The 22,259-nt window shown below is 37.9% G+C and overlaps 1 protein-coding gene and 1 pseudogene across 2 annotated transcripts; one reads left to right on the top strand and one right to left on the bottom strand.

Annotated features, from left to right (window-relative positions):
- Positions 1-489: 489 nt before the first annotated feature.
- On the top strand, positions 490-10,907 carry LOC308244302 (tripartite motif-containing protein 5-like; annotated as a pseudogene). Its single transcript has 2 exons — positions 490-1,305; positions 10,766-10,907. The product of its transcript is annotated as a tripartite motif-containing protein 5-like (transcript).
- A 10,063-nt stretch (positions 10,908-20,970) lies between these two features.
- Positions 20,971-21,912, bottom strand: LOC308244301 (taste receptor type 2 member 9-like; the record flags this gene model as incomplete). Its single annotated transcript, XM_080660243.1, has 1 exon — positions 20,971-21,912. One exon carries the CDS (start codon positions 21,910-21,912, stop codon positions 20,971-20,973), a length of 942 nt encoding a protein of 313 aa, XP_080516369.1.
- Between the last annotated feature and the right edge of the window lie 347 nt (positions 21,913-22,259).

Raw genomic sequence — 22,259 nt, 5'->3', positions numbered from 1 at the left:
AAACTGAGCTTTAGAGAAAATAACTTTTCCAATTTATATTGGCATGACTCCCATGAATTAATGACCTCAGAATGAAATATTATCAAACATAGAAATAAACTATGAATGATAGTTAGCAAGGCAAAACAAATATAAACAAGCAGCAAACATGGACTTCACATGGGCTGCTAATATTAAAACTGACAGATAAGAATATCTGTAGACATAAAAGCTTTGCATGAACTACTTTAAAAAAAATAAATGATGTAATTTCAGAGAATATCAATAAGAGACTGTTAGAAAGAAGTGGGAAACTTGGGAACAAACCTTATAGAAATAAAAGTATAATTATAGAAATAAAAGTATATTTATAGAAGATCCTCTTTGAGGACATCAGGCAAGGATTCACCATGTCTGCTCCTCACGCTGAAACTTCAGAATAAGCAGAGATCAGTGAGCAAGAGGAGCTTCATATCAGAACAGGTAGGAAGGAGCAGGGGAGCAGCTGCGATGGCTTCGGGAATCCTGGTGAACATAAAGAAGGAGGTGACCTGCCCCATCCGCTTGAATCTCCTTAAAAAACCCCATGATCCTGGAATGTGGGCACAGCTTCTGCCAAGCCTGCATCACTGCAAACAACAGAGAGTCCATGGTCAGCCAAGAAGGAAGTAGCTGCCCTGTGTGCTGGATCAGTTACCAGCCTGAGAACCTGTGTCTCAATCGACCTGTGGCCAGGAGAGTGGAGGCACTTAGGGAAGTCAAGTTAAGCCCACAGGAGGAGCAGAAGAGATATCTCTGTGACATCATGGAGAGAAACTCCAGCTCTTCTGCAGGGAGCATGGGAAGGTCCTGTGCTGGCGTTGTGAGCCGTCTCGAGAGCATCATGGTCACCACATATTTCTAATGGAGGAGATTGCTCATTTGTGCAAGCATGAGCACCAGGAAGATCTGGATACGTTGAGGGCAGAGCAGAAGGAAACTGAGAAACTGATAGCTGACCTCAAAGAAGACACAACTTCCTGGAAGAGAAAATATAGGATTGTCTTAAACAACTGAGAGAAATCCATGGTAGTGAGGAACAGACGGAGCTGCAAAAGCTGGAGAAAGAGGAGGGAGAGCATCTCCATGACCTGCTCAGACTGAGAGCATGCTGTTCCGTAACAGGCAGTTGTTGCGAGATCTCCTCTCAGACCTGGAGCATCCGTTGCAGGGCTCAGCAGTAGTGATGCTGCAGAACGTGAATGGCATCATTAAAAAGATTAAGAACTTCACTCTGAGGAAGCCAGGCACTCTCTCCAGATTTCCTGACGTGAGAGCTGTATTACCGTGAGCCTTCCCAAGAATAATCCAGATGATGATTTCTGCGAATCGGAGACAAGTAAGAGTGTTAGGTTGGAAGACCATTGTATAGGTGCCATTCGCTTCTTGGGAAGACGATTATAAGGATTGTAATGTCCTGGGCTCACTGTTTATTACATCAGGGAAGCATTACTGGGAGGTAAATGTGTTAGAGAAATGTCCCTGGATCTTGGGAGTATATTGTGCAAAATGTAACATTAATAGTTTTTAACAACATTACGCTAGAGTCAGGGGTCCTCAAACTTTTTAAACAGGAGGCCAGTTCACTGTCCCTCAGACCGTTGGAGGGCCGGACTAAAGTTTAAAAAAAAAACTATGAACAAATTCCTATGCACACTGCGGGCCCGGGATGAGTTGGCTGCTAAGCAGGACAGGCAGCGGCACCATGCGGGCCGGATAAATGTCCTCGGCGGGCGGCATGTGGCCCGCAGGCCGTAGTTTGAGGATGCCTGCATTAACCTAAATTTGGCTACTGGGTTATAGGATTATAGAATCAGTTTGAATATAAGGATTTTGTGGGTTTTGCCAATCCCTGGACCTCAATCTACTTTCTTTCTTCTAACTGTTCCTCCCCATTGTGTTGGGGTTCCTAGACTATAGTGCTTGCACTGTCTCATTTTTTAATGTTACAAACCATGGGTTTCTCATGTATAAATTCTATCCATGCTCTTTTTTTTTTCAGGAAATTATTCCATATTTCAATCTTATGAAATGTACTGGCCCCATGAGACTATGTTCTCTAAGCTCTTAAATCTCTTACACCTTCACCCACTTTTTTGTAGTGCCTCTGGCCTTGGGTACACATGCACTGAGCTTAGCTGCCTTCTCCAGCACGCTCCCCCGACTTTTTAACATCCTTCATTTAACAATAGGTTGTACAAGTTGCCCAGGTTGCCTTGTGTTATATTTTTCCCAATGTCTTGTTTGCATTAGTAGAGAATTTTTATTCACCAATTTCTATAATCAGAAGCAAAATCACTAATGCTTCATAAAAAAAAAACCAGTATGGAGGTGATATCTCTGACAAAATTTCATTTCTTCTGTCACTGAGAAGAATAAGGAAAGCTTATACAAAACTGTATATATTATTCAAGACTTTGTATAGGAGTCATTCACTACAGAATGTGTCTTCAGGGGTGTGTCAGTTTACCCATGATGCTCCTTAGTCATTAAGGAGTAAAGGAGAGTATATCATAAATAACATTGAGCCCGATCTCTCCAAATACATGCAGTGTAACCTTTAATTAGATACTTGAGAGCTGACTTTATTGTTTTTTTAAAGTCCTGATATAAAAACAACACTATAGTTAGGATCATTGTGAGAAGATAAATGTCACCTACATATAAAAAGCCAGCAACTGGAACAGTGTAATGACCAGAATGACCAGTCACTATGACTCTCACTGTGGCCAGCGAACTAGCCAGATTTTGGGGTGGGGCCGGCCAGCCAACCTCCTGTGGCCCCTCCCCCCAGCCACCTCACCCCTGATCAGCCTCTCCCACCCTGATTGGCCTGCAGCCCCTCACCCCAGCCGGTCCCACCCCTGATTGACCCCCTACACCAATACGGGACAGGGCCAACTGGCCAACCTCCTGCAGCTCCTCCCCCGACATGGCCTCACCCCAGATCGGCCCCCCATCCCAATCAGGGGCAGGGCCAGCCAGCCAACTGCCTGTGGCCCCTCCCTCCGGCCTGCCCTGCCCTGCCCCTGATGGGCCCCCACACATACCAATTGGGGGTTGGGCTGGCCAGCCAACCTCCCAAGGCCCCTCCCATGGAAGCTGACCCCCAATCGGGGTTGGGGCCCGCCGACCAATTGACTGCAGCCCCTCCCCCCAGCTGGCCCGGCCCGGCCCTGATCTGCCCTAATCGGGGCCCTGCCAGCCAGATTCCACCCGTGCACGGATTCATGCACTGGGCCTCTAGTTAAGTATAAAACATGTAACTGTCTCAACTTAATAAACCTTTTCTCTACTAATTACTGAGAAATATAAACTGTGTCAGTGTCTCATGAAGCAGGTTTGTGCCTGCAGGGCACTAGGGTGGTTTTTACTGAAGTCTTCATGTTTCAGATCCCAGATACCTCTGAGCTGCTGTCTAGACTACTCCAGCTCTCCCAGTGACAGACAAGCCTGTGTGTGAGACGGTGAGAATTTTATTATAATTATGGCTTGCTACGTATTGGCCTTAATTAGATAATCTAAATTTTGTGGGATTCAGTTTCTCATTGTAAAAATAACAATGAAATTTACCTGATGTGTTATCGTGAAAATTAAACAAAAAATGTTTGTAATAACTTCGGTCATTTCTAGCATATAATGAGTATTCAAGTATGCTACTTGTTTAATTTTTGTTTGCCTCTTACTGTGACTGAAATAAATGATTTAAGAATACATAGTAGTTTATTTTTAACATTATTACCCTTGCTCTGTTTTAAGAAGTAAAATAATGATGAAAAATGACTACTTTCTTTAAATGTTAGCTAACTATAAATGTTTTTAGCTGCCTTGTCAAAAAAAAGTATAATTATATTAAATAAAAATGTACTAAATACTCCAAGTAAAAGACAATACTGGCACCCAGGATTTTAAAACTCCAACAATATACTGGTTATAGGAAATATAATTTAAATATAAAGACATGCAAAGCTTGGAATTAAAATTATGGAAAAATAGGCTATGCATACAATACCCAAAAGAAATCTGGTATAATTATAATAACATCATATGAAGTAGACATAAGAAGCAATATTCGAGAAAAAAAAGAGGAAGGGTATTTTACAGATAAAATGCTCAATTCATCAGGGTTATATGGCAATCCAAAATTTATACTCCAAATAAACTAGCATATTTTACAAAATTAAAAGAGAAAAGACAAATCTATAATCATATGAAAGCCTTTAAAACATATAACTCAAGAGCTCATAATGTACATGGATCCAAAATCAATAAAAACAAAAAAAATCTGAACAACACAATTAACAAACTTGATGTATCCAACAATGGAATAATTCATATACTTTTCAAGTACACATAAACTATTTTTTTACCAAAATTGACCATATGTGAGGCTAAAAAAATCCCACAAATGTTAAATGAGTAAAAACTTTCAGAGTATGTTTCCTGATAACATATTGATAACATGAAATTCAATAACCGATGTCATTAATTATCAGCAAAATACAAATCAAAACCACAATGAGATATCACCGCACACTTGTTAGAATGGGTGTTATCAAAAAGACAAGAGATAATAAATGCTGGTGAGGATGTGGAGAAAAGGGAACCTTTGTGTACTGTTGGTAGGAATGTGAATTGGTACAACTGTTTGGAAAACAGTACGGAGATTTCTCAAAAATTTAAAAAAAGAACTATTGTGTGATTCAACATCCCACTTCTGGGTATTTATCCAAAGGAAATGAAAACACTATCTGGAAAAGATTTCTTCACCCCCATGTTCACTGCAGCATTATTCACAGTATAAACATCCTAATTGTCTGTCACCAGATGAATGGATAAAGAAGATGTGATATATAATATATATAAATATTATTCAGTCATGAGAAAGAAGGAAATCCGGCCTTTAGCAATAGCATGGATAGGCCTTGAGGACATTATGCTAAGTAAAATAAGCCATCCAGAGAAAGCCAAATACTGTATGTTCTCACTTACATGGGGACTCTAAAACAGCCAAATCATAAAATTAGAGAGTAGAAAGGTAGTTTCCAGGGGGCTAGGAATAGAGATGTTAGCCAAGGGATACAAAGTCTAGGTATAAGATGATTAAGTTCTGGGTGTCTACTGTACAGCATAATGACTATAAGTAACAACACTGTATTATATACTTGTAAATTGCTTAGAGAGTAGATCTTAAAATGTTTTATTACCACACACACACACACACAATTACTATGTGAAAGGTAGAGATGTTTACTAATCTTTATTGTGGTAATCATTTTGCAATATATACATGTATCTAATCATTACATTATATACCTTATATTTATTTTTATATATCAATAACATATCAATAATATTTCAATAAAACTAGAAAAAATTAAATAACAAAAAGATAACTTAAAAAAAACCTAACTTACTGAAAATTAAAAAACAAACAAAACATTTATAAATACTCATTGAGTTACCAGAGGTTAGAAAGAGAGAAGGAACTTTTAGGAAGATAACAGGGTTTTTAGAGTTGTGTAGCTTTAATAACTACTTATATAATTTGTATTCATTAATTTGAATATCTCAATTTTTTTTCTTGGTTAAAGGAACATTTTATTTTAACTCTACCAAAGCCTTTCAATTTTCTCTATTCTCTTTTCAAATAAAACTCACTTCCAGAGTTACCACACAAACAAGATGCAAATATCACACACATACAGACATAAAGAGAATTTCCATTTTACCAGGAACCAAAATTTTATGCAAGGTAGGTAAAGTTTTCATGGTAAATAAATCTCAGGCATCTGAAAACTACTTTGGAAAGGAAATTTTTAAAATAACTTTAAAAATATTCAATAGTCATGATCTATGCAAAAACTTGGAAATCTCCCAAAAAGCTTTTTTAAAAGAGCCATTGTCAACATGTTGTTTTACAATGCTGAAGTTTTACATTGTTTGTGAGAAACGTGGAATAATTTCCCACTAAGAAACATATAATTGTCATTTTCTCATATTAATATGTTTCTCTATCATGATTGTTTAAGAGAGTCAATTATTTTTATGTTGACTTCTTAATAATTCCCCTTCTCTTGATGTTTCCAACTGTGCACTACAGGGTTTCCCAATCTCAGACATTGGCATTTTTGGTTAAATAATTCTTTGTTTTAATTGTAGGTCATTTGGCAGCATCCCTAGTCTCTACCCACAAGATTCTAGTAGCGCTTCCCCAACTGTGACTACTAAAATGTCTTCAGACTTTGACAAATGTCCCAGGAGGACTAAAAAATCACCATGGTTGAGAACCACTGATAGATGATTTCAATTTCTATGTTGATAAACAATTATGTGTATGTATGTTTGAAAATATTTATGTTGTTTTCTTTGCATTAAAGCATGTTGGCAATAGGTAAAAAACTATGAACTACAAATGTTTGCAAAAGTCAAAACTATACATATCTTACAAAACTTATACCCCCTTCATAAAACTACATATATTCTTGCTTTCCCAAATGAGAGAATGATTCCAGTACAAGTGAAATGAACACTAATATTAAATATGCTATAGATCACAAAGGAAGTCTTGATAAATTTTGGAAGATGCACATGTAAACAATATTCTCAATGTTGCTGAGCAATGTATAATTACATTAGTAAAATCCCAACAAATTCATATAAAAATATTTTCTAAGTGTACAAAAAGAGAATAAAACAGAAAAATACATGCAAATGAGTAATTGGCCTAAAAATGATCTATTTACATTTAGAAGATTTAACTGAAAGATAAATGGGAGATTTGAATAACATCAGAAATAATGTTTCTAAATTGGGAAACAAAAGATTGTAAATAATGTAAGTATATTCTCAAATATTTATAGATTTAGTATCTTTCCAAACATTGTCTTTAAAGAATTACAAATGAACTCAAGAAGATTCATAGTATTCATTCAACAAAATTTCAGTCAAAAAAGATTTTAATCAAGTATTTATTGAAATATAAAATATACTCAAATTAAGAATATACACAAGTGCACATGTGCATGTTTTATTCAATTGATTTCTATAATACGATTGTCAAAGAATATATTCTTAACATTTCTATATTTGGGGGGAGGGTAAGGTTGGGTTTTGTTTTGTAGGCTGGTAACTGATCAATATTTTTTATTACCTTTGGATATTTTTAAAAATCTAGACAAATTCCATGTGTTTAATCGCTACCACATTCTAACAGTGCTCCTTTGTTAATCTTAAGTTAAGGTCCTATAAGACTATCTTTTCTGATCCTTGATCTATAATATTAATAATTGTATGCCATAATGTATTCTTTTTAAAATTCTGTTGTGTTTAGTTTCATAAATTCTCTCCTATTTTATTCAGCTTTTTTTGTTTGTTTGTTTGCCCCTTTGTAATTTCCCTTTTTTAAAATAACTTTATTTTTATTGTTGACACTATTACAGATGTTCCCATTTTCTCCCCTTTGCCCACCTCCACCCAGCCTTCGCCCCCTCTTCCCTCTGGCCATCATCACACTGCTGTCTGTGTCCATGGGTATGCATGTATGTTCTTTGGCAAATCTCTTCACCTTCTTTTATCCAGTCTCCTCTGAAAGCTGTCAGTCTGCCCCATGTTTCCATGGCGCTGGTTTTACTTTGTTCAATTTCCCTTTTTATATGTCTTTGCTGTTATAGTATCTCATATTTGTTCTCTTCTTTCATAGTACTGTTTTCTTGAATTTGGTGGAAAATATTTAGTAAATATTATCCAATATCAATTTCTGTTTTCTACAGTAATTTAATCAAGTAAGCCTTCAAATCAGGCCTGCAATTTCCCCCCTGAAAATATGGAGTAGATTATTGGGTTATCTTATTTTTCATTCTTACTTAGATTTAGATTGCCGTGTGTTCTCATTGGACAGACTATATCTCTTTTAGTGACTCCCAGCAATAAAGAAGAGCAGGAAAGACTTGGGTCGACTGGCAATTCTAATAGAGGAACTTCTCCTCTGTGTTATCCCTTTGGTTTTTCAGAAGCTTTCTAGATATGCCTAAATGAGGCAGATTAAATGTAACCTGATTCTCCTCTGAACACGAAAATAGTTTTTTGTTTGGTTTTTCCCTTCGAGAGCAACTTCCTCCCCATCACAATTATAGCATTACGCCAAAACCGGTTTGGCTCAGTGGATAGAGCGTCAGCTTGCGGACTGAAGGGTCCCAGGTTCGATTCCGGTCAAGGGCATGTACTTTGGTTGCGGGTACATCCCCAGTAGGGGGTGTGCAGGAGGCAGCTGATCGATGTTTCTCTCTCATCGATGTTTCTGACTATCTATCCCTCTTCCTTCCTCTCTGTAAAAAATCAATAAAATATATTAAAAAAAATTATAGCATTACTTTAGAGTAGCATTAATTTGGAAAAGCACCTCATCCTATCCAGAGCTTCTGCAGCACTGACTATGGAGTCTTCACACCATTTACTCAGTCAACCACTCTTGGCTTGCCAACTTGGTACCTTGGCCATTTCTCCATAACCACCTCCACAGGTTTGCTATTGACGGATGCCACCTAAACTCTTGACAGACACAAAGCCTCTACCAGTGATTTAGGATCCCTTCATTTGTAGCAATAGGAAAAGCTGGCATGAACTTTCCCCACCTCAGCCAGTGTTCTTCCAAAACCAGGGTTTCCAGGCCGCAATGGGATTGCCATCAAACACTTGGATGTCTTTCCTCTGCAGTATTCAATATAAATTCAGGCTTTTGCCTGTCCCTAAAAATAAGTCTTTATATTTCTAGAAATAAACTGATATTCTAAAATATCTCAAAGGAGGATCATGGCAGAGGATTTCCTGGCAGTAGCTATATTCATGGCTATATGGATGTTTGGGCCATGTTTCAAGGGTTTTGGGAATGAAAGAGTCAGACTCTGTGGGTTGAAGCATACAGTAACCACCTACTGGGATGGGGCACAGCATCAATGGGTAGCTGCATACATTGCCTGGGAGGCAATCATCTCATTCAGGGTTTTAATTCTCTGGATGCTCACAGTTTTCTCTTAATTTATAGCACGATATATTTTTAGTATTTTCCTTTATTTATTTATTTATTTATTTGTTTGTTTATTTATTTATTTATTTATTTTAGCTGTCTAATAGTTTTTACTGATTTTTTGGAGTGATTTAATGGGCTTCACTCATGGCACCAATTCCCCATTGTCACTTTTAGAAACTTCGTTGTTATTAAATTAAAAGGTCAAGAATACATATCTCTCATAAGCCATACCTTTGTAAACATTTGGAACCATATACTTCTTAAAAGTTCTTGGAATTTTCTTTTTTAACAAAAAAAGTCCCCCACTGATTAGCTTTATTTAAAATTCACCTTTTTTAAAAATATATTTTATTCTTAATTAAAAGTTAATCTCTTAGTTAATAAAAAGTCCCATAAAGTGGTGTGCCATATTAAATCAATTGATTTTGATGCTGTTATTAAATAATACCAATCAAAAGCTAACTAAAAGGGTTTAATGAATTCTCTTTTACCCACTCTTTATGTTCAAGTCAGAAAATTTGAGTTTGAGTCCTAACATTTATACTTTACAGTAAAGTCACTTACATATGATGTACCTCAGTGTTTTTATCTGAGAAAATGGTATCAATAATAAATATTTTGTACAGCCTTTGTGAGGATTAAATTAAATAATTATGTCAAATTGCCTAGGATATTTCGTGGAATCCAGAAGATTTTTTTTCTCTTATGTCAGTAGCCTAGTCTATGGAGATTTTAAAAAACTCATAGATACATGAAACAGAAGGGTGATTACTAGAGGGGAAAGGTGTGAAGGGAGGATGAAGAGGGTAAAGAGGGTCAACTATATGGGTGACCAAAGGAGATTAGACTTTGGCTGTTGAACACACAATGGGGAATATAGATCTTGTATTACAAACCTGTACACCTGAAAGTTGAAAATTCTATAGGACATGAAATGAAAGCAATGGTAGAACCGAGGGGGCCCTCAATGAGTTGTTTTTCAATAGAATATCAACAGTTCTCAGTTCCTCCATGCTGTGAAGGATTGCATTCCCTTGATGCAGGACTCAATTTGCCTTAGCAAATTCACAGAAGTCTGTCTCAGCTTACTGTTCCCCAGAATCATATTGATAGGGTGAATTGAAGGATACAGCAATGCTACGGCCTCACTGATCATCACACATAATGAGCTTTCTGGTGTGGAGTAGAACCACATTATTAAGAAAGTGGCCAAATAGTGTACAACTAAGAGAACAAAGAAAGAAATGATAGTGTTTTGAGCTCTCACATGAACCTTTGTGTTGAGGTCTCCAGATCCTCTGGCATGACGCACCATCTGCCTGGTATGTCTCCATAAGGAAAAGATTAACAGGAGAAAGGAGATGAATGACACAACCATGGGAATGAGGAATCCCAGTTGATAAGAATGTGATTGCTAAAGTATTGGTTTTTATGCATATATTCTTTCCAAGTCAAGTTTCATTCCATTTTTAAATAGTCAGTGACTAAAAAAGTATCAAATTTTATGCACAGAAGATTAAAAAAAGAGAAAGAATCCCAACAGAATGGTGAAAACAACTCTCTCTCTTCTCCACTTCAGCCAGAGAAAGAAGGGGTGGGGAAAATTGGATAGCTTGAGAAAACAGAAGACACTGAGGCAGGTGGCACACCAAACATTTAAAGAGTTGTTCAAATTCCAGAAGAAATCCATAATTATTGTTATTATTTGGTGATTTTCAGATACTTCTGGATAGAACACTATTCTAAGGCTATCTTCCAGAATTATGCATATCGTGCTGATCCTGGAGATGTCCACGCATGTGAAGATGAAATCAAGCAAGGAGATGTTCTTGGTTTCGACCCAGTCAGCACAGATTACTAGTACAATAAATCTATTTCTCCAAATACCTGTTATGAATTCCAAAAGTTCAATGATCACAAAAATGTTTTCAATTGCACTTGACACGTCTGCAGAGGTCAAATCTCAGTTGCTTCTCTCACTGCTGATAGATTGTATTCCAAATGACTTTTTGGAAATGATACAACTATTGAAAATGTTCCTCTTCAATGTTTTATTTTGGAGTCTGTTTTAGACCAGAAAAAAATATCCAAACCTGGTATGAGAAAATACTATTGGTAGCTTCTTGAAAAAGCAGTTCCAGACATGAAAACTGTCCAAACAGCAATTGTCATAAGTATCAACTCAATGACTACAAGCATGTTTTTGCCATTGTCACAGGCTGAATTTTTCATTTGTGAGGTTGACTGAAATCTGAGCTTATATTGTTAACAGGCAAGTAAGGAGATGGTTCTGTGATATTGCTTTATGCTTTCTTCCTCTTCAAGCAGGGAATTTCAAATGGATTCATGTAGGAATTCAAAGTAACAAATTACAATAAAAAAAATGTGGTGTTTCCTTGTAAATTCTGCTTCCTGAGATTAAATACTCTCAGGATCCTGAATTCCTAACTGGCTATAGTTTTAACTTCAGGATCTTTTAGGAATATAAATGCCATGCTCAGCATTGATAAGTGTTTCACAATAACTCAGGCCCTCCAGGCTTTCCTCTCCAGCCAAAGGCCACACCTGGCCTAAGCTACAAACTTCCTCACTCCTAGGCTACAACATTCCCATTCAATTAATATCTTATGTCTAAAACAAAGGAGTAGAAAAATAGGAAGATGGTGTTGGTCTCTTCAAGTCCTATTTCTTTCTCCTATGTCCTGTTTTGGTTTTATTGACATTCCAAACTGAGGACTTCCTCAGGCCTCACCTGAGAAGATCAGAATGATTGAAACAAGGGACTAAACCTCAAAGAGGACAGCATTGGCCCTATATGTTCTTCCCTTGTAAAACTCTAGTCCTTACTAGGATGACATAGGAGATTAAACTGTGTCCCCACCAAGAGAAAAGTGCAAGCACTAACCTTTAGAATCGGTGAATGTATCCTTATGTGGAAAAGGGGGTTTTTCTGATGTGATCTTCCTGGATTGAAGTGAGCCCCATAGCTAATGACTTATCCCATATAATAAAGAGCTAAAATGCTATTATACCAGACGGACGGCAGAATGACTTTCTGCAATGACCAGTGGGCAGAGGGCGGGGTGCGAGGGCCGAGGCAGCCAGGGCTGTGAGGGCCCACTCTTGCACAATTTTCGTGCACCGGGCCTCTAGTATCCTTATAAGACACACAGGAAGGCTATCTGAAGCTGAAGCATAACTCCCTCTCCCTCTCTCTGAAATCAATTTAAAAAAGAAAAAGTCATATTTAAAAAAAAGAAAAGAAAACAAAAGACCCATTGAACCATAGTTTGTGGAGTGTCTTGTTTGTGGAGTGGAGTCTTTCTTTTTCTTCCTTTCTTTCTTCCTTCCTTCCTTCCTTCCTTCCTTCCTTCCTTCCTTCCTTCCTTCCTTCCTTCCTTCCTTTCTTCTTTTCTTTCTTTCTTTCTTTCTTTCTTTCTTTCTTTCTTTCTTTCTTTCCTTCCTTCCTTCCTTCCTTCCTTCCTTCCTTCCTTCCTTCCTCCTTCCTTCCTTCCTTCCTTCCTTCTTTCTTTCTTTCTTTCTTTCTTTCTTTCTTTCTTTCTTTCTTTCTTTCTTTCTTTCTTTCTTTCTTTCTTCTTTCTTTCTTCCTAGGACAATGTAGGCATTAAAATAAATAATGATAGGAGAAGGAAAAATGGCAGCGGAATAGGCAGACATGTTCCGAGCCTTGTCCCGGAGCAGAAAGAAAGAACAGCTGAGAGTCGCACGAGGAGTGTTTGTTGGCAAGTTAAGGGACAGCTAAACTCCAGAAGAAGGTGGGGGACTGCTAGTCGGGGTTCCCCTGACCTGGCAGCCCCCACTGCAGCTGGGTCCCCTCCCGGAGCTGCGGGCTTGGACGCGGAGTCTGCGCCATCTTGAACGGGAAAGTGGAGCTTATCGGAAGCCTGAGAATCCACAACTGCGGCACCCATGGAACAGCTGCGAGCCCCCGAACAACGCTCCCCAATTGGCGCAAACACACGGATTCAGAGGAGCTCTACACTCCACCACGGAAAGGTCAGATTTCGCGTGGGATAAGGTGAGGTCTCTGGTCCCGGCGGGAGAGAGGAATGCGCGTTTTGCGGGAGCTGGAGGACCAGGGAAGTCTGTGCCTAGAAAAATCCGTGGCTGTTGGGGCTGGCGTAATCTGTGAATGTGGAAGGGGGTCCTCAGAGCTGCTAACAGAAGGGCTCTCTAAAAAGCAACCCATTTTGATCTGACGTGCAGGGACACCCTAAGAATTTCAGGGGTGTGCCAGCTGCCTAGACTTACGCGCAGCCCCGGAGTTCACACACTTGGGCTTTTTCCTCTTCAAATCCTTGCTTCTGATTACTAAGCCCAATACATAGGATCACCCAGTTGGGGACACCCTGGGAGACTGCAGGGGAAAGTTGTTTTTCTGGAACCTGGGGATCGGAGCGGGGAGTGACCATCGGAGAGCCAGCTCTGAGGCAGCCCACTCCCACAAACCGGTAGTGAGTGCCACAGGGAAAGAAGGCTCTAACACTGCCTAGAGAGGCCATATATAGACCTGGAAGTAAATCCAGAAACACTGCCACCCAGGGGCTGAATCACAATTGACTCTTGGGTAATAAAAAATAAAGGAATACGAGAAATTAAGACACACCGCCTGCTTAAAATCAGGACTGGCTTACAACACTGAAGAGCAGTGGAACACAGGGAACTGCAATACTGTCCAAACTGAGAAACAGGCGTGCCAAGCAGAACAACAGAGGAAGTGAATGACCTTCACTACTCCACATTTTATTTTTATTTTTTTATTTTCATTTTTTGAATCTTTTACTCAAGAAACTAATTTTTTTCTTTTTTCCTCACTTGATTTTACCTTTTTAATTATTACATTTTTATTTTCAATCCGTATTATTACTACTGCTATTTTATCTTTTTTTTAAGTGTAATTTTATTTTCTCTTCATTTTATTTTGGGATTAGTGTTCTACATTCTATTTTTATCTTTCCTTTAGCATCGTTTTACTCTATCTCAACTCTACCTTTATGCCATCACTCTCTTCCTAACCTTCCCCTTTTCGGTGTCCTGTTTATCTTACCCCTTTCCTGCTTTAGATTTTCCCTATTCTTTCTGTTTACCCCTTGTTAAAATTTCACCCTACTTACATATCTAATCTCCAATCCCCTGCTCCAAGTCCATACACACCTCTCTCTTCACTGTCTTAACTATCCAAAAAATTGTTTTTTTCTCTGTCCTTTTGTTGTTGTTCGCTTGAATGTTGATTATATTGAATTTTTATGCTTTTCTGTGGGATTGTTTTGCTTATTCTTCTTTTGTTTGTTTATTTTTTTGTTTGTTTTGTGCTTCTGTTTTCCCTTGCCTCACTCAATATTAGTTGGTGTTGTAGTTTGTATTAATCCCCAGGTACTTGTTGCTGGCATTTGCTGGGATTAGTGATTGTTCTATTGGAGTTTTATCCCCAGATATATAGTTTGTTTCCCTTTCTCTCTTAGTCTCTTTCTTGTCTCTCTTACTTTATTTTTTCTCCTTTTCCCAATTTCATTTTGATACTCCTTTTTTTTTCTTTTTATCTTCCTTTTTCCTCTTCTTTCTCTCCTATCCCCCAATTTGATTTTCTCTGGTGGTCACCTTTATTGGAGGTTATTAATATCGTGAATACATTTCTGTTCAGTGCCTTGTGTGTTGTACCTGGTAGTGCTGTATTTTCTGCTTTTAAATCAACGCAGGAGAGAGAGAACTACATAACCAGACATCTAGAGAAGAGAGACCATGGGGAGACAAAGAAACAGCCAGCATATGAAAGAAAAGTAGGCATCACCAGAAAAGGAAGTAAACAAAATGGAGGCAAGCAACCTTCCAGAGAAAGAATTCAGAGAAATGGTCATAAGGTGGCTGAAAAGAATGGAAGACAAATTTGACAATATGAGCAAGAACCAAGAGGAAATGAAGAAGAACCAAGAAGAAATGAAAAATGACATCGCTGCTGTAAAGAACTCAATAGAAAGCATCAAGAGTAGACTAGAAGAAGCAGAGGACCGCATCAGTGAGCTAGAAGACAAGATGGGAAAAAATACCCAAGTAGAGCAACTTCTAGAAAACTAGAAAAAAAAATTAAAAGGCAGGAGGAGAGCCTAAGGGAACTTTGGGACAACACGAAACAAAACAACATCTGCATAATAGGGGTTCCAGAGGAAAGGAACCTGAGCAAGGAATAGAAAACCGGTTTGAAGAAATAATGGCAGAAAATTTTCCTGATATAGGGAAGAAAAAACCCACACAAATCCAAGAAGCTCACAGAGTCCCAAGCAAAATGAACTCCAAAAGACCGATGCCAAGGCACATTATAATTAAATTGGCAAACACCAACGACAAAGTAAGAATCTTAAAAGCGGCAAGAGAGAGACAGAAAGTTACATACAAAGGAACCCCCATCAGACTAGCAACTGATTTCTCAACAGAAACTCATCAGGCCAGAAGGGAATGGAATGAAATATACAAAGTCATGCAAAGGAAGGGTCTGAATCCAAGAATACTGTACCCAGCAAGGCTATCAATCAAAATTGAAGGTGAAATCAGGAGCTTCACAGACAAAAAAGGACTAAGGGAATTTATTACCACCAAACCAGCAATGCAAGAAATGCTAAAGGGTCTGCTGTAAAAAAAAAAAAAAAAAATAGGAAGCAAAGAAGGAACACAGGGGTAAAGAATAAAAATGGCAACAAATAAGTACCTATCATTAATAACTTTAAATGTAAATGGATTAAATGCCCCAATCAAAAGACATAGGGTAATGGATTGGATAAGAAAACATGAGCCATATATCTGCTGTCTACAAGAAACCCACCTTAGGAAAAAAGACGCACACAGACTGAGGGTGAAGGGATGGAAAAAGGTTTTCCAGGCAAATGGAACTGAAAAAAAAGCTGGGGTAGCAATACTTATATCTGACAAATTAGATCTCAAAGTGAAGGACATAACAAGAGATAAGGAAGGCCACTTCATAATACTAAAGGGAGCAATCCAACAAGAAGAAATAACTCTGGTAAGCATATATGCACCCAATACAGGAGCACCCAAATACATAAAAAAACTCCTGGAGGATATCAAGGGAGAGATTGACAGCAATACAATCATAGTAGGAGACTTTAATACCCCACTATCACCATTGGACAAATCCTCTAAACAAAAAATCAGCAAAGAAACATCAATCCTAAATGACTCACTAGACCAGATGGAATTAATTGACATCTTCAGAACATTTCACCCCAAAGCCACAGAATATACATTCTTCTCAAGTGCACATGAGTCATTTTCAAAGATAGACCATATGTTGGGACATAGGCAAAGTCTCTTCAAATTCAAGAAGATAGAAATCATATCAAGCATCTTCTCAGACCACAGTGGCATAAAACTGGAAATCAACTACAATAAAAACAACCCAAAGAAATCAAACACATGGAGACTAAACAGCATGCTATTAAACAATGATTGGGTTACCAGAGAGATCAAGGAAGAAATAAAAAACATAATGGCAACAAATGACAATGAAAACACTACAATCCAAAATCTATGGGACACAGTGAAAGCAGTCTTGAGAGGGAAGTTCATAGCTCTACAAGCCTACTGCAAAAAACAAGAAACAATGGTAATAAATTACCTAACCCAACAACTCAAAGAGTTAGAAAAAGAGCAATAAGAAAAGCCCAGTGTAAGCAGAAGGAAGGAAATAATAAAGATCAGAGCAGAGATAAACGACATAGAGAACAAAGAAACAATACAAAAGATCAACAAAACCAAGAGCTGGTTCTTTGAAAGGGTAAACAAGATTGATGAACCCCTAGCCAGGCTCACCAAGAAGCAAAGAGAGAGGACCCAAATAAACAAAATCAGAAATGAAAGAGGTGAAATAACAACAGATCCCGCCGAAATACAAAGGATTGTTAAAAAATACTACGAACAACTCTATTCCAACAAACTGGACAACCTGGAGGAAATGGACATATTCCTAGAAAAATATAACCTTCCAAAACTCAATCAGGAAGAATCTAAACAACTCAATATGCCAGTAACTATGGAAGAAATTGAAGCAGTCATCAAAGAGCTTCCGGCAAACAAAAGCCCGGGGCCAGACGGCTTCACAGGAGAGTTTTACCAAACATTCAAGGAAGAACTAAAACTTATCCTCCTCAGACTATTCCAAAAAAATCAAGAGGAAGGAACACTTCCAAGCTCCTTCTATGAAGCCAGCATCACCCTAATACCAAAACCAGATAAAGACAACACAATGAAGGAGAATTACAGGCCAATATCTCTCATGGACGTAGATGCCAAAATCCTCAACAAAATTCTAGCAAATAGGATCCAGCAGTACATCAGAAAGATCATACACCATAACCAGGTAGGGTTTATCCCAGGAATGCAAGGATGGTACAATATCCGCAAATCAATAAATGTGATACATCACATAAACAAATTGAGAGATAAAAATCACATAGTCATATCAATTGATGCAGAAAAAGCATTTGACAAAATCCAACACCCTTTCTTGATAAAAACTCTCAACAAGGTGGGAATAGAAGGATCATACCTCAACATAATAAAAGCTATATATGATAAACCCACAGCTAACATCATACTCAATGGACAAAAACTAAAACCATTTCCCCTAAGAACAGGAACAAGACAGGGATGCCCACTCTCACCACTCCTGTTCAACATAGTACTGAAAGTATTAGCCATTGCAATTAGACAAGAAGAAGAAATAAAAGGCATCCAAATTGGAAAAGAAGAAGTAAAGCTGTCCTTATTTGCAGATGACATGATACTGTACATAAAAAACCCAAAAGACTCCATCAAAAAACTATTAGACTTAATAAATGAATTCGGCAATGTAGCAGGATACAAAATTAATGCCAAGAAATCTATGGCATTTCTATACACCAATAGTGAACTTACAGAAAGAGAGACTAAAAAAGCAATCCCATTTACCATCGCACCAAAAAAAATTAAGATACTTAGGAATAAACCTAACCAAGGAGGTGAAAGACCTATACGCGGAAAACTACAGGACACTGAAAAAAGAGATAGAGGAAGATGTAAACAGATGGAAGAACATACCATGTTCATGGATTGGTAGAATCAACATCATTAAAATGTCCATACTACCCAAAGCAATCTATAGATTCAATGCACTCCCCATTAAAATACCAATGGCATATTTCACAGACCTAGAAAGAACTCTCCAAAAATTCATCTGGAATAAAAAAAGACCCTGAATAGCCACAACAATCCTGAGAAAGAAGAATAAACTAGGAGGGATCTCAATACCAGATTTCAAGCTGTATTACAAAGCCACTGTCCTCAAAACAACCTGGTACTGGCACAAGAACAGACATATAGACCAATGGAATAGAATAGAGAATCCAGATATCGACCCAAACCAATATGCGCAATTAATATTTGACAAAGGAGGCATGAACATACAATGGAGTCAAGACAGTCTCTTCAATAAATGGTGTTGGGAAAATTGGACAGATACATGCAAAAAAATGAAACTAGATCACCAACTTACACCATACACAAAAAAAAAAACAAAACTCAAAATGGATACAGGAATTAAATATAAGACGGGAAACCATAAAAATACTAGAGGAATCCACAGGCAGCAAAATCTCAGACATATGTGGAAAGAACTTTTTCACTGATACTGCCCCTAGGGCAACAGAAGCCAAAGAGAAAATAAACAAATGGGACTACGTCAAAATAAAAAGCTTTTGCACAGCAAAAGAAAACATCAAGAAAACAACAAGAGCCAAAACCGGTTTGGCTCAGTGAATAGAGCGTCAGCCTGCGGACTGAAAGGTCCCAGGTTCGATTCCGGTCAAGGGCATGTAACTTGGTTGCGGGCACATCCCCAGTAGGAGGTGTGCAGGAGGCAGCTGATCGATGTTTCTCTCTCATCGATGTTTCTGACTATCTATCCCTCTTCCTTCCTCTCTGTAAAAAATCAATAAAATATATTAAAAAAAAAAAAAGAAAGAAAACAACAAGAAACCCCACTGTATGGGAGAACATATTTGCAATTGTTATCACTGATAAAGGTTTAATCTCCAACATCTACAGGCAGCTTATACAACTTAATAAAAGGAAGATAAATGATCCAATAAAAAAAATGGGCAACGGACCTAAATAGAATCTTTTCGAAAGAAGACAGAAGGAAGGCCAAGAGACACATGAAAACATGCTCAAAGTCACTAATCATCAGAGAGATGCAAATCAAAACAACAATGCGATACCATCTCACACCTGTCAGAATGGCTATCATCAACAAATCAACAAATGACAAGTGTTGGCGAGGATGCGGAGAAAAAGGAACCCTCGTGCACTGCTGGTGGGAATGCAGACTGGTGCAGCCACTGTGGAGAACAGTATGGAGTTTCCTCAAAAAACTGAAAATGGAACTCCCATTTGACCCTGTAATCCCAATCCTTGGAATATATCCTAAGAAACTAGAAACACCAATCAGAAAGGATATATGCACCCCTATGTTCATAGCAGCACAATTTACAATAGCTAAGATTTGGAAACAGCCTAGGTGCCCGTCAGCAGATGACTATATCAGAAAACTATGGTACATCTACACAATGGAATACTATGCTGCCATAAAAAAGAAGGAATTATTACCATTTGTAGGCACCTGGATGGAATTAGAGAACATTATGCTAAGTGAAATAAACCAATCAATGAAAGAAAAATACCACATGATCTCACTCATTTTGGGATAATTAAAAACATTATAAACTGATGAACAAAAATATAGATACAGAGGCAGTAAAGCATCAAACAGACTGTCAAATTACAGCGGGAAGGTTAGGGAGAGGTGGGGGAAATAAGAGGTCAACTGAAGGACTTATATGTATGCATATAAGAGTAACCAACGGATGCAAAACATTGGGGGGTGAGGGCATGCATGGGAGTGGGGTGAGGGGGGGCAATGGTAAGAAATGTACACATATAATATCTTAATAAAAAAATCAATGGAAAATAAAATAAAATAAAATAAATAATGATAGTAGTATATAGTAACCCATTGAATAAAATATGAATCTGTAAGTCCATACTATTATAAATTAATAGGTGATGCCTGCCATGTTCCATGCTGCCCCCTGGTGGTCAGCAAGCAGTCAAACTCCCAGTCGAGCTCCGGGTCGAACAATTTGCATATTAGGCTTTTATTATATAGCATATTATTACAATCAAATTTCCAGCTATATTAACTGGCCATTACAAAAGGATTTTTAACAGCTTCAATGAATTGTAGCCTATCATTCCTGCAGTTACACCAGTAACAAAAATATTCAAAAAATACAATTTAGTGTAAAAGATGACAAAATATGAATTTAATGGCTAAATTTGTATAATGACAGAGACAAGGTGGTTACCTAGGGGAACTAAATGGTTTTAGGTACTAACACATTAATATGAACTGGGAATCCTGAATGACAGTTTACATGTCCATCCATATTGACCTACTGACTTTTGTGAATGACTCCATGTTAATAATAGTGATTTACAGGTGGTTTTTGAATATTATTTTCTATTTAACTTTTTTCTCTGTTAGATCTTACTACACCCACCCATTCAATTTTTTGACCCATTCAAAAATTGACTTTTGTTTAATTTTGACATCCCACTTCTGTAGATGTATATATTTATATTCACACATATATACATTTATATATATACATAAAAGTTCTAACAGCTCAGAAAGGTAATACTTCCTCTTCATATTTTTTTCCTAGTTACTAGATTAGAGTTCTATCCAGGTTTAGAAGAATGATGCTCAGTGATACATTACACACACAAATTGAAGACTCCAATGAAGCAAAGCAGATTCCACAAAGATGTCTTGCTGACTTCTCTCGCAGGCCTACCTAGGTAGCTGAGAGTACCTTTCTTCTCAGGCCTCGCTTCAGGTGCCAAGGAATCCGCAAGAGGGCTTTCCTCATTTGGCTGTTTCCAAAAATCACAACATATGAGTGCCCTGAAGGATATAAAATTCCTATCATATAACTTAGCATCAAAACCAGCTTGTTCTGTGGCAAAAAATACCCCACAAATGTCATGAAATGGGCGAATCGCTGCACTGCAAAGAGCACAAGAAAGAAAAACACAGTTTTCATCGCTCTGGAGTGGGCCTCCGTACTGGCATCTCTGGACTTCCTAATGTTGAGCTCAACCTGTTTTGTGTGTCTCCACAAAGAAAGCAGCAACAGGAAAAAGGAAATCAAGGAAACAGAGAAAGAAAGGAGGGACCCAATCATGAACATAATAAGCTGATCTAGATTTTTACTTCTACTCACATTGAATAACCCAGTCATATTTCCCTCATGTTCTGGGGGAAAGTGATTCCAGTAGATACCAAAATGATATGGCAAAGGAAGGCTCAGGAGCAGGAAGGGCAAAGATACCAGCAGAAGCGTGAAAACTACCTTGTTAATTCTCCATTTTAGCCAAACAAAAAAAGGAGAGGAGAAATTGGCGACCTTCAGGAAATAAAAGACAGCGAGACAAGTAGCTAACCAAGTACTCAGGTGAGAGGCCAGTATCCAAAAACTAGAATAAATAAGGTTTCCTTCCATAGTTTCAGAGATTTCCTGATAGGACAGCACTGAAAACAAATTGGCAATTGTTAGACACAAAAGACTGATTCTGATGAAGGCCAAACTGGTAAGAATGAAGTCAACCAAGCATAACTTCCGATTTCTAGCCCAGGCAATGCAATTTGTGAGTCCAATGAATCCATTTCCTGAAATTCCTGTTAAAAATTCCCCACTTATTACAGTCACGAAAACTTTCTCCAACATAGTCAACATGGCTTCAAAAAGGAAATTCTGATCTATAGTTTGCTGACTGACCAATTTTCAGATGATTTGCTAGATAAGGACAGAGATAATATAGTTAATTACGCAGAAGTATTCTTCTCCTTGTGTTTTAGTGTGGCTTTTCTTTACAGCTGTGAAACCCAGAAATCTGCAGTTAGACTGTGGAGTCACCTTCTGTAACACTCACTGAACGTTTCAACGTGCTCTGCTAAGAATTTCCAGTCTTGGTCCAGATTGTCAGCTACACACTGTACTATTCTATATGGGGAGAGATGACTGAAAGATCTAATTCTCATTTGCTAACATGTAAATAAAGGCATGGATTAATTTTCACCCTT

The sequence above is a fragment of the Plecotus auritus genome, assembly GCF_963455305.1.
Source record: "Plecotus auritus genome assembly, chromosome: 3".
Taxonomy (NCBI): Eukaryota; Metazoa; Chordata; class Mammalia; order Chiroptera; family Vespertilionidae; genus Plecotus; species Plecotus auritus.
The sequence above is the reverse complement of the archived record's forward strand: the minus strand, read 5'-3'. Positions and strand labels throughout refer to the sequence as shown.